We start from the raw sequence: 18419 nt of genomic DNA on the forward strand, positions 1-18419 counted from the left end.
GACATTACATTGACCACTCCAGAGATTGCAATTAGCTCCTGTGTGAAGATCTTGGCAGAGCCAGGTGAGAGCAAGAACCACAGTAGGCAAAACTTTTCAAATCTGCCTGGACAGGGGAGGTAAGGGAGCTGGGGTGACATCATGATGCATTTCAAAATTCACTTAATTAGCCGGGCGTGGTGGCACACACCTTTAATCCCAGCACTCGCGGATTTCTGAGTTCGAGGCCAGCTTGGTCTACAAAATGAGTTCCAGGACAGCCAGGGATATACAGAGAAACCCTGTCTCAAAAAACAAAACAAAACAAACAAAAAACAACAAAAAAAAAATCACTTAATTAGCAGAGGACCCCACTGTGCAAAAGGCTGCTATTAACCTCTGGATGTGAGATAACTTTTATCCTTCACATAGAAAAAGAACACAGAAATTCTCTCTTGGTATAATCCATTAGTTTTGCTAGTTTTTATTAGAGCACTACAATTAAGACATTAAATTATAAATTCAGGTGGTATATTTAAAAATTAAATTACAAAACAATACAAATACTTTTAACGTGTGATGTGCCAACAAAGTTTAAATGCTATCATTAACTGGGGGTCAGTTTTAGATTCTACAGAATCTGTGGTGTGTATAAAGGTTAAAGGAACAAGGGAGATGGAGAGATGTTTGCAAATAAAATATTCCACAGAAAAAATTTAAATAAAAAGATAAGCTTTCAGTGAATTAAATTAATGTTCTAATCTGTTGGCACAATGTACAGAAAATACTTACATGATAATTCCTTAAGCAAACAGCAGCTTTATAAACAGTAATACTTTATACATACATTAAAGTAACAATGTGTTACAATTTAGCAGTTTTGTATTAAGAATCGAAAATGAATGCAAAGATAGCTCTTTATTTGCACATTGTAATTCCCACCCCACCCCTACTTTCCCCAGGTTACTAAAAAAATCACACAAGTATGTTATTTGGATATTAATTTGTCAATATTTAAATTATTTGAATTCCTTTTGACTAATTCTTTTCCAAACACTGGAAGCATATAAAATACCGTCTCTTCAAAAATGATTCCAGTCAAAGCCTGTAAAAACTTTTCAATGTATAACACACGTTATTTTTCCATGTTTAGTCAAAAGAAATTATATTACATCATTTACAAAGATTAAAACCAAAAAATTAAGCTATTATGAACACCAGTCTTCAAGGAGTAATCATTAGAACAAAGAGGCTTTCCAGAGGGGGCTAAGCAGGGGGGTGATTTATACTGCAATTCATGTGCTGATAGAAATCTAACACTAACTATTGCCAGTAAAACTACATCTACACACTAAAAAAAATTCAGTTTTTACTTCTTGTGCCAATAAACTTATTCTTACCATTAGATTTATTTCTACAACTCTGAAGAGAGTCATACCTACTTCCAAAAATAAAACTTTCCTATTCCTCATACCTCCTCTAGAGCCTGGGACTCAATATACACAAATACCCCCGCCCGCCCAAGTTTACTCAGAGGAAACAGATTATACACACACTGATGCATACTTAAGGATACTCTCAGCATGGTGGCACTCCCTTTGATAAATTTTGGACTGTCTTCTAGAAGTGACCAATTCCCTGTATAAAGTCTGTGGTCCCTTGGATTTGTGGCCAGAAAGCCACTGCCTGTGAGCGGGCACCCACTCAACTTCTAAACCAATGGCAAAATTAAGTTACTGGTGTTTTCAAGATTTCCTCAACTTCTCTTTTGGTACAAGCGTCAAAATTCTAAAATGATGAGTTGCACCCAGAAGAGAAGAAAATACAAGAAACTTTGAAAAGCCACTAACTCAAGATCAAGAGCTATCTGAGCCACTGACACCAAGCAGGAAACACGATCATGCAAAGTAGGAAAAGTTTTCAAATCTCCTTTCATGGCTGTCAGGCACTCAAAACCTCCGTCATTTCTTTAAACAAGTTAAGGCTTCTCAAATACGCAGACAGTAAGAATCAGCCCGTGTAGATCCGCCTCACTGCTGGCTTCATCCCTTACGTCTAACTGAAGCATCAGATACTTAGTGCCTAAAGTCTATACTGGACAACAGTTTAGACTAGATGGTATACTACTGTCCCCTTTAGCACACTAATAAAGTTGACAGATTGACATTTTTTTTTTATAGAGCAATGCTCCTAAACTTTCACAATTCACAAAAACTGTAACATCTGCCAAGAATCTCATCTCTCCAGCATTAAATGCCAGCATTATAAAACTCGGACCAATCACAGCGGGTCCCAATTATCTCAGGAAAGACTATCTCTAATTTCTCTCTTCTGCCTCGGGAGGCAGAGTCCTGCTCCAGACAAGCAGGGAAGGAGAGCACCCCTGGCTGCTGCCTGCTCCTGGGAGCATATAGGTAGGAAGTTCATGTGTCCATCTGTGAACTGGGAGTTGGGGTGTGAAGGAGACAGAAGACAAAAGATGGGTGAAGTATGATTCTCCCATCTTACAGACACCTGTGAAGACAACAGAATCCAGGTAGTGGCTGGAGAGCAAACAAAACAGCTCATTAGGATTCTCCCAAGCAAACATACACATTCCAAGAAAAGGTCAGAGGTAAGTAATTAGGAATACAATTAATTTCTGCATATATTTGTATATGATAAATCATCTGAAGGATCAGCACAATTAGAATAACCTTCTGTTTTCTTCTACAGCTTCTTCCAAGCCTCCCCTGAACATGTCACAGGCTGCAAAATTCCTTTCCCTGACTTCCTGTAACTAGTTCTTGCTCTGAGGAAGGTGCAGAAACGTACGATTAAAAAACAGATGAAATGACTTCCAATGTGGATGCATTTGAATATACAAATATATCCACACCTCAAACCAAGAGGGTCCTAAAGCGAATGCTAGCAGCAGAGCACAGCAGGGCAGCCTTGCTTCTCTGGGTGTCTGCAGGGAAGTGCTGCGCTGGTATAACCTGCACTGTTCACCTGTCAGAGCTTGCCAAACTTTACATACTATGTACAAGAGCATTCCTGAGGTAAGAGGCAAGTGTTAGACAGAACTTGGCAAGTCCCACCACAGTGACTGTTTGCTCTTACAGACATCTACCCCCTCCCACAAACAAGATCAGTGTGTTAACCTCCAGTGCTCGCCTAACTCCTGCAAGCTGTTTTAGTCCATCCCAACTTTCATGGGTTACAATGACAAGTACTTCTGAAATAAATGTCATGGACCAAATAAAATCTGCATCCAATTTTAATGCACAGCACTGTGCGATCTTGCTGCCTCAGCCTTTTAGTCCCCGATGCTACCTCCAGCTCTTCTCACAAGCAGCTTCTGTAACTCAGACAGATACCCCTGAAGGAGATGGGCATGCAAGCAAACACTGGTCCTTCAAACCTCCATCTTTCATTTGTAAAATAACCTTAAATAGCCATTAGTTGGGTTTTTTTTGTTTGTTTGTTTTTCTTTAGAATTTGGTCTTCTTTCTTCAGTCATTATTTTTCATTACAAAGTAAGTTGAAACAAGTCTGAATTTTCTAAACAATTCTTACAAATAGACTTGGACACTGTTAAATGTAAAGTCAGAAATCATAACAAAATAGGTAAGAGCTACAAAAAGTCTGTTGGGAATTAAAAACATAGTAAGTGACTAGACAGTGGAAGATGTTGAGAGAGGTCAGGTACACGGCTGCATCTGGACACAGCTGGACACAGCTGGCACTTCCTGAGTTATGTACTTTGGGGAGGGGAACTGGAATCAGGGTGCTCTTTGCCCTTGTTACTGCTGGGCTTTGGCGGCTGGTCAGGAGTCCAGGTCTCACTGTCTGCCCCCGACTCCAGCCCCTCGGGCACTTCTGCTGCTTCCTCTCCACTCTGCTCTGCGCTGTCTTCCTCGGATCCAGGAAGGGCTTTGCCAAGCTGCAGTGTCTCCATAGTCCTCTGGGTCTCTGAGACCCAGGACTCAATTCTACTATTAAGCTGCACTTCTTCTGATGTGGGTTCATGAGTATAATCCTCCTCCTCCTCCTCTTCATCATCCTCTTCTTCAAGCATGCCAGGTACAAGAGTGCTGGTGGTGCTGGTGATGGAGGAATTCAAAAGATCGCGGCAGCTGCCATCCAAGGAGCCGGTCTCTGTGCTCTGCTGGGAGGCCCACTCCAGGTCGTCCGGCTTCAGCTCATCCTTGTCACCCATGGGTTTGCCCTGGCTTGGCGCTGAGGTAATGCTGCCTGCAGCCAACGGCAGCTGCTTACCCACCAGGGTGGTGTCAAGGGTGAGTCTGCTGGGCTTCTCAGGAGGGCCATGCGTGCAGGGAGCTGCCTTCTCGCTTTCTGATGGTTCCAAGCCGTCGGACGTCTCCACCATACTCCTCCAGTTAGTCTCTACAAGCGGGAAGCACGTTGGTGAGAACCAGAAACACAGTTTCAGAAGCATGGAACTTATTTAAAACACTAAATTAAGGGCAGGAACAGAATACAGACATTTGTTGGCTCATAAACTGAATGAGAAAATTAAACATTTAATTTGCTCTAAAATGAGTTTAAAATGTAATAAAGTTCCAAAATAAGAGGCAGGAACAGAATATAGAAATTTGTTGGCTCATACACTGAGTGAGAAAATTAAACAGTTTGTTCTAAAATGAGTTTAAAATGTAATAAAGGGGGAGTAATGTTCAAAACGATGTGTACTGTGGCTGAAGCATGGCTCAGTGGTTAGGATGACTGACTGTTCTTCTAGAGGTCCTGAGTTCAATTCCCAACAAACACATGGTAGCTCACAACCATGTGTAAAGGATCTGATACCTTCTTCTGGTGTGCATGAGACAGAACATTTCACACATATACACAATGAATATTTTTAAAAAACAATGTGTATTCAAACGGAGAACTAAGAGATAAGATGTACCACTGTGCAAAAAGTAGAGAAGCTACTGAGGCTCAAGTATAAAATCCACATCTGAAAACCAATGCACTGCCTCTTTGTATTTGTGTCCCCTACAACTATGCTAATGTCAAGGGTCCCTCATTCACAGACAGTAAGCCAAGATGTCCAGCACAAACAGTTCTAATGTCAAGGGTCTGGAAGAGCACATCACTTAGACTTTGTGTCAGATGTCACTTCTATACAACTAATGGGACCCATGCATTTCTAGTGTTTGGGAAAGACTGATTTACACTACACAGAACTTGGCTTACACAGTATGTGTTACATAACACAAGTGTTGACGAAGTCATCTTTAAGGACTAGGACTCCAGGATGAGTGTGGTTCTCCCACTCCCCTGGGTTTATTATTAGAATAAAAAGATCCAATTATCTTACAGTAATTTACGTAATACAGGAGTAATATTATTGTCATGTTGTATTGAGCTACATACAGTATATTTAATTTGCAGATGGTACTGGGGACACTGCAGTTGGGACACGGTTTATACAGAAAGGGGAAACTAACAAGAAGCCTTTTCCCCTCAGCTGCTTCAGCACTGGCCAGGAGCTCCCATCCTCACTGCTGCCTCAGGGGTGCACCCTACATGCACCCCACACCTCCTACTCCCAGGCTCATAGTGAGACAATCATTCAGTGTCAAAGCCCTGTTGGTGACCTCTGTCCTATCCTTCTTCCTTATTCTACGCCTCTAGCCCATGAAACCTGTTATTGTCCTATGTCACCTCTAGCTCAAAAACTACAATTGGTCACTGTTGTTTTAACTTGGGTCTTAATTTTTCTGTCTTTTATGTTCTGCTGTATGTTCCTAGTTTATTCTGTAAGTTGGTTTTAAATCTGTCTAACTGGCTTCTGGTGACCTTAAGACAAGATTTAAACTACCTGTAAGTCTGTCATGACATGATTCTCACTTATCTGCCTTTCTGGTCCCACTGCACCCTGCCTTGACGATCACTAAATGCTCTCAGCAGCCTGGCACGTGCTGCTCTCTGCAGGCTGTACACAGATGCCTACTGCCCCTGAGGACCTCACCAAGGAGCTTTGTCCTGAGAGTCCTATGAGTGCCCACTGACCTGAACCCAGAGCACCTTTACAGTACTGCCCAAAACCACTTACTCTGTTCGCTAGTCCACCCTCATACCCGCTCACTCCCACCACATCTGTGTTCCTGGAGATGCCAGTCAACTACATTTTAAAACAGTTATTAAAGGCTGGCAAGATGACTTGGCAGATAAGGCATTGTCAACACAAGTCTGGAAACTGAGTTCAATCCTTGGAAACCATGGAGAAGTAACACACAAAGCTGTCCTCTGACTACCACAGAACATTCTGTGACATAGGTGTGCCACACCCTATCATGAGCATGCAGATATGACAAATACAATTTTAAAATAAGTTATTATAACATATATATTTAATTGTGAAAAGTAAAGGCTTATAGCTCACTGACATTTCCTCCCATCAGTTCTTCTTTTTCCTAAAGAGAGGGTCAGCAGTCAAGTGCTTTCTTCTTAGGTACAGTGTTAAAAACGAAGGCTTCCTTCCATTTCTGAATGCCTTAAATGTGGTGCTCAGACTCTGAGAAGTCGTTGGGTTATTTTCCCTATATGTCTGCGTGGAGAGCATGTATCACAGCCATTTACCCAATCCTTATGAACTTTTCCTGTAGTGTGCTTTTAAAACTGGCATTGCACACATGCACTGCCTTGAACTGTCCCGCATGTTGTACTCTTCTGTTTCCACATTGAACCAGTTACCCAGCATAAGCATGTCTACCTCTATCTAGGCAGTAACACCCACAAAATACAGTTTCTTAGAAGCAGACAATTCAGCTCCAAAAGCAACCCTAAACACTTAGCTACAGTAGAGACAAGGGGACCAGGACAGAACATCTAACTGGTTAAATTCAGGAGGCAACAATGTATCTAATAAGTTCACAGATAAGATTTAGATGAAATAAAATAAAAAGGAACCAAAACAGCAGGTGACTATATGTAATGGGTGACACTGATTCTCAACTTAACACAGGAATCCTTGGGTCTTACCTTCGATTAGCGTAATTGAAGTGGGGAGACACAACACTAATTATGGGAGGCACTATTCCTAGACTGGGGTCTTGAACTAAACAAGGAGGAACCCAACTGAGCACTAGCATTCATGATGGCTTCTGACTGGGTGCAATGTGACCAGCCACCCAATGCTCCTGCTGTCTTGAACACCATGACAAGCAGAGTAAGTCCTTCCTCCTGTAATGTAATTCTTACTATTATAGCATTGTAAAAAGTAACTAATACCCTAGAAAAGATATGAGAAATATCAACTAGTTCAAAAGTGAGTTAAGAGTTCAAACCATTATAGAATCAGGGCAGGGAAGCCAATGCAGGCTTTGGCAAACGATGCTGTGCCTGAGTACAGTACTGTTTCAGTCTGGACTCACCTTGACTAGAATTACATAGAATGCAGAAGTAGCTGCTTCTTCTACATTTGTAAGATTACACTGAGTAGTACAATAAAGTTAAGTAGCTTAGTAATCTTACAGTCTTAATTACCAAGTATAAATTATTAGAATAAAGCTTCCTGGGCTGGCGAAATGGCTCAGCGGTTAAGAGCACTGACTGCTCTTCTAAAGGACCTGAGTTCAATTCCCAGCAACCACATGGTGGCTCACAACCATCTGTAATGACATCTGATGCCCTCTTCTGGGGTGTCTGAAGACAGCTACAGTGTACCTATATGTAACAAATAAATAAATAAATCTTTAAAAAAAAAAAAGCTTCCTATTATTTGGCCCACAGGGATCAAAAGAATGATGCATTCTGCTCTTAAGGCGCTCTTCCAACTTTTTCTTAGCTTGTTAGAACTATATGATGGTGTGAGTAAGAATAGATTTGAATGCTTACTCACCAGGGGGTAGCACCGCTTGAAAAGGATTAGGAGGTGTGGCCTTGAGGCAGGAAGTGTGTCATGGGGATGGGCTTTGAAGTTGTAAAAGCCCACAACAGGCTGGCCAGCTCCTCTCCCCCTCTCCCCCTTTCTCCCTTTCTGCCTACAGATCAGGATAGAGCTCTCAGCTACTGCTCTAGTGCCTGTTCCCCACCATTATGGCAATAAGACTAAACCTCAGAAATGGTCAAGTCCTCAGTTAAATGCCTTCTTTTGTAAGAGTTGCCCTGGTCATGGTGTCACTCCACAGTGATGGGACAGTGACTAGAATCTGATTCCATTCCAGGGGCTGAAAGGATGCTCTTAGTTCAAAATACGGTTTTCGGTTTATTTTGAGACAGGCTCTATGTAGCCCTAGCTGTCCTTGAACTCTCTATGTAGACCAGGCTGCTGCTGGAATTCACAGAGATCCATTTGTCTCTGTTCCCAAAGTGCTAGGATTAAAGGTTTGCACTATCACCGTTGGCTAAAATATTCTTTTTTTTTTTTTTTTTTTTTTTTTTCAAGACAGGGTTTCTCTGTATATCTCTGGCTGTCCTGGAACTCACTCTTTAGACCAGGCTGGTCTCAAACTCAGAAATTCTCCTGCCTCTCTGCCTCCCAAGTGCAGAAATATTCTATTTTTAACAATAATATTTAAATTAATTTCTAAGCCAAGAGGAACCGTGGCCTTGCTTCCTAGTATCATGTAAACTGTATGGTAGCACAGCAGTGATCTCAGCACTGGGGATAAAGACAGGGACATCTAAAACTCAAGGTCTTCCTCATCCAGTTCCTTATCACAGTATTCAACAGTGAAAAAAGTATAAAAACAACCAAGAAGTAGATTAGAAGGTTATTTACAGAATGGTTTTAATCACTTCAATTATTTCATTTAAAATGGTATGGGACAACTTACCATATTCCTTTTCATTGACTTCAGAAATGGGTTCAGAAATAACACTGCAAAAAGAAATGGCACTTGCGGCAGAGGGGTTGCGCGAGTGGCCCATGTGGTGAGGCACTGTCTTCACGCTCCTCAAGGCTTCCTCCGCTTGTTCTTGCTCTGTTGCTGCAACCATGTCTTTATACGCCTTCCTGGCTTCCTCCGTGAGCTCCACTAATCTATTAAACAGGCTCTAAAAAGAAAAGAGTCTTCTGTGACTAGTCAATGCTTTTTCATTATTAAGCTTCTTACATTTTAGTCCAGATGAAATCTGGGCAGTACATAAACCACAGAACCTTACAAAATGTACTCAGCACACATGTGTGTCATAAATCTCACAGGGTTGAGGCAATTGATTCTAACTATTTGTGATATATTTGAAAGGTTCAACAACTGGACTCCCCTTTAGTCTGGCACTACAGAGAAAAAAGGAACATCAACTCTTCTGCAAATACTTGTGCTTGACTCTATGGGAGAGACAGGAACAGCTACACTACAGTAGCTTAGAAGCTGTGCAGGGTTCTGGCCTTTTGTTTATTGTTTTAAAAACAAAACAAACAACAACAAATGAACAACACTAGCTTTTAAAGTAGACATTAAATCTGATGGTGGACATCACTGAGGAATTCAACAAAGCTAACATCTGATACAGAACTTGAAGAACAGGTACAGGAAGGAGAAGGAAGGAGGGGCAGCCTTGACTAGGTAGATATGTGCAATCATAAACTAAGGCATAAAGCTTGTTTGGGGGCAGTGATAGTCTTACCTGGGTTGGAACACGAGGGAATAAGCATGTGTGGGGAGGTGGTCAGGGGTACAGAAGATGGGAGTTTCCAAAGGAATTAAAAGTCCTCTAGCCAGATGTGGGACATTCTCATGTTTAATAAAAATGCCAATATTTACACAGTACTAAAGCTACTTTTCAACAGCTATATCTCATGACTTCCTGAGGCACCAAAAAGACAACCCATATGACAAAGCCTGGCGCTTCCCAGATCATCACTCAAAAGATTTCACTCCTGGTAAATGTTTTTGCTGTTAGTTTCTTTCAGGATAGGGTTTCACTATATAGCTCTGGTTGTCCTGGAACTCACTATGTAGACCTGGTTGGAACTCACAGAGATCTGCCAAATTCTTCCTCATGTGCACTGGGATTAAAGGTGTGCACCACTATGCCCCGCACCCCTGGTAAATGTTTGGTGTCTTGGTGTCACACTGCTGCTTAGACGACCAGGAACAATGACAGATGCTGCTCACTGTGCTGACAGCTGAGCCGGTTAAGTGTAACTAGCTATCAAACACACTCATGACTTGTTTTTATAGAGGAAGAAGAATGGTGAAAAGCAGCCCTATCATGAACCATTAATAATACAAATTTTATTTGTAAAAAGGATTTGTGTTTTATTGTAGTGTGTAAGAAATCATGCATTTAAATGAAGCCAGTAAAAAGAAAACAAGTATGTAAATTTGTGATTCTGAGATTAACATAGGCATTATAAGCAAACCAGACAGAAACAGAAGCTAAAGGACATAAGGGGAGAGGAGAAAATATTCAACAGGGAAGCTCTGATCCATTCCTTTGAGTCACTAGCTCACTCCTGGCATGTGTTAACAGAAAGTAGCAAGACAATATACCTCCTAAGTTCTTCTCCTGTGTGTGTGTGTGTGTGTGTGTGTGTGTGTGTGTGTGTGTGTGTGAGACCCACTTGTCTCTGGTTCCCCAGTGCTGTGAGTACAGCTGTACAGTACCTTGCCTGGCTTGAGATGGGTTCCAGGGATCTGACTGAAGGTTGTTTAGTGACTGGGCTACATCCCCAGCCCTGTCTCCTAAGTTCTTACCTCAGCACCGAAATAATTGAAGATTCCTACAACACTAACAGGAACCAGCTTGTTCACACAGCGTCCCAGAGCTTTCCTTCCAAGAGCAAACACAAAAGGGATCTCTTGCTCCCGGGCCATGGCTATAACATTGTAGAGGGCTTCATCGAGGCCACCTGAGGTAAGGAAATCAATGCATGGAGAGCCGCCAGTCAGTCACCTACATGTTGGAGCTAGCATGGCTAAAAGACAGAATACTGCAACAAAAGAATGTCTTATTTGATCTGTAACACACATAACCCCCACACACATTTACACATTTGTCTCTCTCCACAATTAAACTCCAAATTCCTTCAAACCCAGTACTTTGCTTTCTCTGTAGTGCTGAGCATAGCAGAAATGAAGTTTCATGTAACAAACGTTTACTATGAAGAAGTTAGGTGAAATAACTACCAGTAGCTAATTCTGTTTTTTTGTTTTTTTTTTTTTTTAATTTTTTTTTTCACAGTCTTTAAGCTCCAGTAATAACTGACTGTATTTACTGAGACAGATTAACATGGTGGCTTACAGGTATTTTCTCTGTGCAAGTATCTACCATGCTACCTGACACCTAGATGGGTCTGCTCTACCAACAAGGTCAAACAAGGCTGCACTGCATAGAATGTACATATGCGTAGCTTACCTAGGAGTCTCTCTATGTGTGCTGCCTAGGTTTAGGTCAACTTGATACAAGCTGGAGTCATTTAACAAGAACCTAAATTAAGAAAATGCCTCTACCACACTGGCTATGGGTAAGCCTATGGCATACTTTCTTAATTAGTGATTGAGAGGGCCCAGTCCACTGTGGTTGAGGACACCATCGGGCTGATGGTCCTTGATTCTCTAAGGAAACAGGCTAAGCATGGCATGGGAAGCAAGCCAGTAGGCAGTATCCCTCTATGGCCTTTGCATCCCCTCCTGCCTCCAGTTTGCTATCTTGAGTTCCTGTCCTGAATTCCCTGGATGATGAACTATAAGATATAAGGTGAAATAAACCCTTTCCTCCCCAAGTTGTTTTGATCACAGTATTTTATCACAGCAATAAAACCTCATAAGATACTATATAACTGCTGGTTTCTGGGAGACAGCTCTCCACCCCAAGCAGAGCTAAGGTCTTTACCTTTTTTTCTAATTGTTTTTTAAGTAGGAAAAGTTATTAAAGGAAGATTATGTAAAGTTTTAGAGCAGAATACACAGATATTAAGTAATGTACAACCTGACTGGTTCTAGTCTGATCACAGTAAGGAGACGCTTGGTGAGCCCAAAGTGTTTCCTTTTCTCATGCTCAGTATTTGTTTCATGACTACATTGCAGATAAAGATATGGTTTTCAGCTGCAAGGTTGGTTTGAGTTCCCCACAGAAGTGAACCTTTCTAAAGCAAGCATACGTACCTTTTGACTGGATCTTCTCACAGTTTGGGGAAATGATGACACACTTGATCTTGTTCAGCTTCATGTGCTTGGTGACCTCCCGCAGCCCCATGACTAGCCTCCGCCTGGCCTTGGCTCTCACTGGGTCCTTTTGGTAGATGCGTTCCTGGAAACTGACAAGCTCTTGCAGAAGGAGGGTCACACATTCATCAATTTCTTTAGAAAGAACCTGGTTACAATATCTGTAAAAGAAGCAAAGAACTGGGTAATTCCATCCTAATTTATTGTCCTGTAATTACAAACATACATTAGGAAAATATCTTTGAGGGTGAATACATTCAACAAGGCATTTCTTAACAAGTTCACCAGTCTCTAAAATCTCTACACATGCCAATCAGAAAAACAGCAATACTGATTCTCTTTGTGAATTTCAGTGAAGTAGCTTTTAGTCCAGGACAAGATGCCTTGGGAAATAGTACTGAAGTCTTAATTATTATAGTTCTAAAGATATAAACTAAATGCTGACTTACTAAGAGACTACAGTTTCATATGCCATTGTGCTACATATCACTAGGGATACTTCTAGTAAGAGAAAAATGCAAGTTTTCTGAATTTCTTAGTAACACTTCATCCTCTGACTGAGGAGAGAAGTGCCTGACCCTGCTGATGATGTACTGACAGAGCTACCAAGGAAATCACAACTCCACAGGGCTCAGCTACATAATTCCTGGGCATAAACCTGGAACTCTAAGTTAATAGACCAAAGAGAACGACGTATACCCATGTGTACTGCTATAAACCTACAGTAGCTAAAAATGGAACCAACCAAGATGGTCTCCAGCATGAATGGCTAAATGAAATTGATGAAAATTTATTAATATATACTGGAGTTTTATTCAGCTGCCAAGAAAAATAAACTAAAGACATTTGCAAGAAAACACATGTAGGGACCATTATGTTAAGTGAAGTAACACAGACTCAGACAAATACTGCATGCTTTCTCTCATTAAAAACTTAGATTTACATTTGTATGTGTATACAGGCACACAAGTATGTCATGAAAGTAGATAAGATCACCAGAGGGCAGAAGAGATCTTAGGAGAAGAAGAAGAAAATAGAAGATAAGGAAATGTTTGTTTGTTTTGTTTTTGAAGACAGAGTCTCACTGTGTAGCCCTGGCTGTCCTGGAACTCGATCTGTAGACCAGGCTGGCCTCGAACTCAGAGATCTGCCTGCCTCTGCTTCCTGAGTACTGGGGTCAAAGACATGAGATTTTTGATCTCACCACACCCAGCAAGAGTAATGGAAGGAAGTGACATGAGAGGAGGACTATTTAGGACAGGAAGTGAAGGAGCATAAGGTGGGCAGTGGGGGAGGGGAGGCAGCTGAAGAAGTGCATGAGTGAGCACTAAGCAGAATGATACAGATGTATAAGATGCCATAATGAAACCCACTCCTCTATGTGCTAAATTAAAGAAAAAAATCAAGGTGGTGGACAGTATTTCTTACTGCACAGCCCACCGATCCAATCAATCTGTTTTATTTTGCTAAAAAAAAAAGGTTATAAAATATGCCAAGAAAACTAAAAATACTTCATCCTTGGAGCCTGGAAAAGTCTCAGCCATGAGAGCATTTCCAACCATAAAAATAAGTTTGGTTAGGTGCTCTGAAAACCTATGGTTATGGAAGACAAACTCAATAGGTAAACTGAAGCCTTGAGGTAAACAACAGGCTTTTACACCAAACCAGGCAGCTGACTGAGGCCGACTTAAGACAGAGGAAGTGTACAGTCACTGTGCACTTAGCTCCTGGGCAAGGTAGCCATCATGTTTACTTGTGGACCATCCACTGTCCTAGATCTGACCTCACTGCAGGCAGTCTACCTCACACAATGGGACATGGGCCTGAAAACACGTCCAGGAAATCTCATGTCTTACCTGCAAACATTTAAGCAAGTATGACATCATTTCAGAAGATGGAAATGGGAGGATTGAGGAAAGATTAAATGTTATAAACACTCAAAATTTAAAAATTCAACATCAAACTACATTTTTCTTCTTTCCTGTCTCAAGCTGCTCGTTTCATACATATGTATTTCTTTTCTTTTCCATGTGTTTCATTTGCTCCACATCTGCTGTCTGACATATGATTAGCTGCTCAGAGCCTGGAGAGAGGCTTTTGCTCAGCTAGAGCTGAGGATGGAGCAGAACAAAGCAGTGGCTGCCGGAACCACACTGGCTCTTGCTCTAGAGTTCCTTCGTAAGTCGTTTTCAGAGGTAAAATCTCTTTGTCTACACAAATATTAAAATACATCACAGCTGCTCTGTGACTCCTTAATTATCCAATTTTAAACCTACACATATTTTCTTAAAGCAAGTGCATGGGTTAACTCAGTGGTCAAACACCTGACCAGGAAGCTGGAAACCATGAGCACTACAAAAATACACAACAAACAAGAACAAAATGGCTTTATGGGATGGATACAGGGTCTTAGAGGAAGAAGCCTACAACAGGTCATTAATTGTTATTAATTGATTAGTAAGCTTTATACAATGCCTATATTATATGCAAAAATTTAAGTATTTGGAGAGCAAAACTCATACATCCTATATGCACATGTATAACATACATATAAACATACACAAAATATACATATAATGTAAAAGGCCAGAATGCTGGGAGAGAAGCACCACGTGGGATAAAGAAAACATATTACTGTGGAGTCCCATTCCAAGGGCACTCACAGCAGGGACTGCTTTAAAAAGACCCAAGCCAGCCATGAAGCAAGTGGAGGAAGCACAGCATAACCTCCACAGTCCCTTGGTGGCTTTAGGTAACAAGGGTACAAATTCAGAACGACCAAGATCCTTCAATAGTTTCACCTCAATACTGAGAAAAAAAAACTTACTCTCGAAATCTTTTGCTGTGGATTTTGGTTATCGTTGACGATGCCATTGGGCTGCCTATGCCAGAACTAGCAGGTGAGCCTTGAGACACAGGTGTCATACAGTATGGAGAGTTCTGACTTGCTGGAGAAAGTGAAGCATCACTGGGCATGCTCAGTCCAGTATCTGTGGAGAGTTGAGGTAAAAGGGAAGAACCTGGGAACTTCAGATGCTAAGAAGCCCCAGATGGATGCACACAATTTAGATGATAGGAATTTTCAGGCTGTACCCTCATTCTCTAGAAGCTAGTAAATTAGGCATTTTCCTATCATAAATTATTTTTCTTATAAACTAAAGAATGAAGTATTCCTACTACTATTAGAGCATACCCAAGAAAAATCTAAGTGCAGCTTGAAAGTTTCCACAGAAGAGTTGCAGTACTGGCAATGACAACCTATGACACCCATTCTCTCTTAACTCTCCTTATCCTAAACCTGGTCACCCTCCCCTGACTCCCCAGGCCCCACATCTGCTCACCCTTTCTAACTCTGTATAGAGCACTGCTCACCCCTGACTTCCACCCCCCACCTCAACCCTGCCTAGAGCATGGCTCACCCTCCTGAGCCTCTCCTGACTCTCCTAGACCCCACCTAATTATCTGGCCTTTGCTTTTGTGCTCAGGCAGCCATACTTCTAGATACAAACTTACAACTCTACTGCTTCTTCCTAAGTTACTGCTTGTCTTCAACAAGTAAATGCAGTAAGTTTGCATATTCCGTCTAGTAATTAGAAAGTTACACATTCATTCTGTGTACCCATCATATCAGCCTTTGATCATTTGGTTTTCCAACTTCTTACTTCTATCACTTACTGAACACGCTGGTAGCTTTTAAATCAACATCAGAGGGATGAATGAATGTGTGGACATACATAAATCTAAGGAGAATCATATTGAGAATAAAGGGGAACCCCAAGAAACTATGTCCTAGATAAATAATACTTGGGAATAAATCAAGTTTCCTAAAAGCACTGAAAGATTCCTGGTTGAGATCTGTGCAAATCATATTTACCTTGCTGCAAAATGCTGTGTGGCTACTTGTACCAGATGGGAACCTATCTGTTGGGATCATGTGTGCTGGTATGAATAGAATCTTTGCTCTGTTTTGAAGTTCTCTATTCCTTGTGCTTTATGTATTAATTCCCCCCCTCCAAACAAGAAATCAATAAAAGTGCTTTTAAAATAGTCCTATGGGAAAAAAATAACCAATATATAGTGTTTTATATGTAAAAGATGATGAGCAAGAACTCTTATGGCCATCCCAGGAGTCCCAGGCACTGGGAAGATCCTAATGCCTGAGATGTTACTACAATTGATGGATCTGAGCCTCCAAATTGTCAGAGACCTGCTATGGAACACCTGCCCACCTTTTCAGCCATCTGCCTTCAAAAGAAACCACCTAAATCAACATACACACACGAGAGTGTGGAACTGCTACTGGAGGCGCAGCTAGGCATCCTCACCTTCCTGGGAGACAGTCTCCTGAGGCAAGTCATTGGTTAGGTCCAAATGTGTCTCTGTTGGCTCCTCGGCTCCCAAAACACTATGTTCCACAATCAGACGTCCCTTCTTCTCTTCTCTTTCTTTCAAAATAACCTGAAATCCATTACACCATTCTTTAATTACCATTCACTCTTCAAATAGGTTCAACAAACTCTTCCAATGTTACACTAAAACACAGGCACAGCCATGAGGATCTCAGCTGGCTGTGTTACCTGGCTACACAGAAGATGACCTGTTAAAAGGTGACTTATTTTAGAAACTAAGTTGAAGAGAATGCTGTACAGAGAATATAGGGAGAGTGCTAAGAGTCACAATCAAACTCACGTCATCTATCTCCGTCTTCAAATGAAGGGAAGCAGGATGCTGGAGCAAACAAGCAAATACGGCACGTCTTTAAATCCGAGGTAACCAAGTAGGATTTCCAAAACTGACTCATTCAGTTTGTGTGATTTACACTATACAGTTTTCAATTATTCAGGCATGGATTAACTCATTCTGACCCTCTAATACTAAACCAAAGCAGATACCATCATCAATTTATAGGTAAGGAAGACAAAGGTGAAAAGGTGGGCCTAAAAATGCTCTCCTCCACATAGAACATACATTGCCATTACTAAGGTTCAGGGCTAGCTGGCTAGGAGGCAGCGCGCTTGGCTCAGATGTCTGAGGCCTTGGGAGAATAGTCAAGAGAAACAGAAAACTCTGGATCTAATTAGACTTCTACATACAGGCCCCCATACAAGCATGCCCACAAATGCTTACACACACATATATATGTTAGAGAAAAAAATACAAAGGGAAGAAAGATCTGAACTTATTTCTAAGAAGGGTCTAATACTTTGAATATAAAATGTTTAGCAGTTTATTCTTCAAACATTATAGAAAAACTCACTTTGCAGGACCTTCTTACATACAAGGAGACTGCCATACAATGCTGGTTTTGAATTAATCAGTCACATATAGCCATTTGTATAAGTATATTACAACATCTACTTCCTCAAACACAACTAATTTTGCAAGAAATAAAAAAGGTAAACCTTTACTTATCCTATAAAAGAAACATCTACAGACTCAGGGTTACCTTTTTCAGTGCCGTAGGTCGTTTTAGCTTTGCAATTTCCTTCTCTTTTCCTTTTTTTGCTTTAGAGGAAGTAATATCCAAAGAATTAAAGGATGTCACATATGGCTGACTTTTGGCTAAGGTCTTTCTGTTAGAGTCTTTAGTGTGGAAAGTGGCTGTGGTGACAACTGAAAACAAACAAGAGCATTAGTGTTACTACTGCAGCCAATCTCCACACGATGACAATCTCCTGAACAAAGCCTCAAAAACACAAGGTATCTCTTCCCATGGAAATTGACAGAAGTCAGCATAATGACACTGGGCAGCATCCCTCAGACACAGCTTCCTTCCAGGTCTTTCACCTCTCAAGGAGGAGGAAGGTAAGTCAATGCAGTCAGCCAACTGACAGGTCTGAAGTAAGCTGGCCAGCTGGCTTCCAGTTAGCCTCACTCCTACAGCGGCAGCCTCTCACCCTGCTCACATACTTGGGCAGCTCCTCTCCTCAGCTCAGGATCAGAGGGCATGCTGATTCTTCTGTTACCCAGCAACTGCTACACCCTGCTCATACCTCGTTCTGCAGCCCTGATCCTTTAACATTTCTAAGCCTCCAAATCCCCATCTCTCCACTCCAGCAGAATGTCTGTCATTTCCTGGAGAAGACACTGCCCAAACTACAAAAGAAAAAAAAATCCAAAAGGAGAGGACAGACATCCTTCCTCCTGTCCAAGGCCCACTAACCACCTCAGCTCCTAATGCCACTTTAATTCCTCTGGGACCTTGTTCTGTCCCTTTTCTCATGCACTTCCCCCACCCCAGTCTCAGTACTCCCCCACTCTTCTGTCTAAAACAAAAGCTGGCTTGGGAGGCAAACCCAAAGCCTAGGCCCATAA

General features: G+C 41.4%; 1 protein-coding gene across 3 annotated transcripts in view; it reads right to left on the reverse strand.

The window, feature by feature from the left end:
• Positions 1–434: 434 nt before the first annotated feature.
• The window catches only part of Secisbp2l (SECIS binding protein 2 like), a 43299-nt gene continuing 25314 nt past the window's right edge, over positions 435–18419 (reverse strand). For all 3 annotated transcript variants that reach the window (XM_021193397.1, XM_029536111.1, XM_029536110.1), the window contains exons 12-18: positions 17551–17717; positions 16430–16562; positions 14932–15094; positions 12045–12265; positions 10635–10789; positions 8769–8988; positions 435–4368 (exon numbers count right to left, since the gene is read on the reverse strand). In XM_021193397.1, the coding sequence (XP_021049056.1) occupies positions 3716–4368; positions 8769–8988; positions 10635–10789; positions 12045–12265; positions 14932–15094; positions 16430–16562; positions 17551–17717 (1712 nt within the window). In that variant the 3' untranslated portion in view covers positions 435–3715. The remainder of the gene's footprint in view (positions 4369–8768; positions 8989–10634; positions 10790–12044; positions 12266–14931; positions 15095–16429; positions 16563–17550; positions 17718–18419) is intronic.

This window comes from Mus pahari, chromosome 3, assembly GCF_900095145.1.
Source record: "Mus pahari chromosome 3, PAHARI_EIJ_v1.1, whole genome shotgun sequence".
Lineage (NCBI taxonomy): Eukaryota > Metazoa > Chordata > Mammalia > Rodentia > Muridae > Mus > Mus pahari.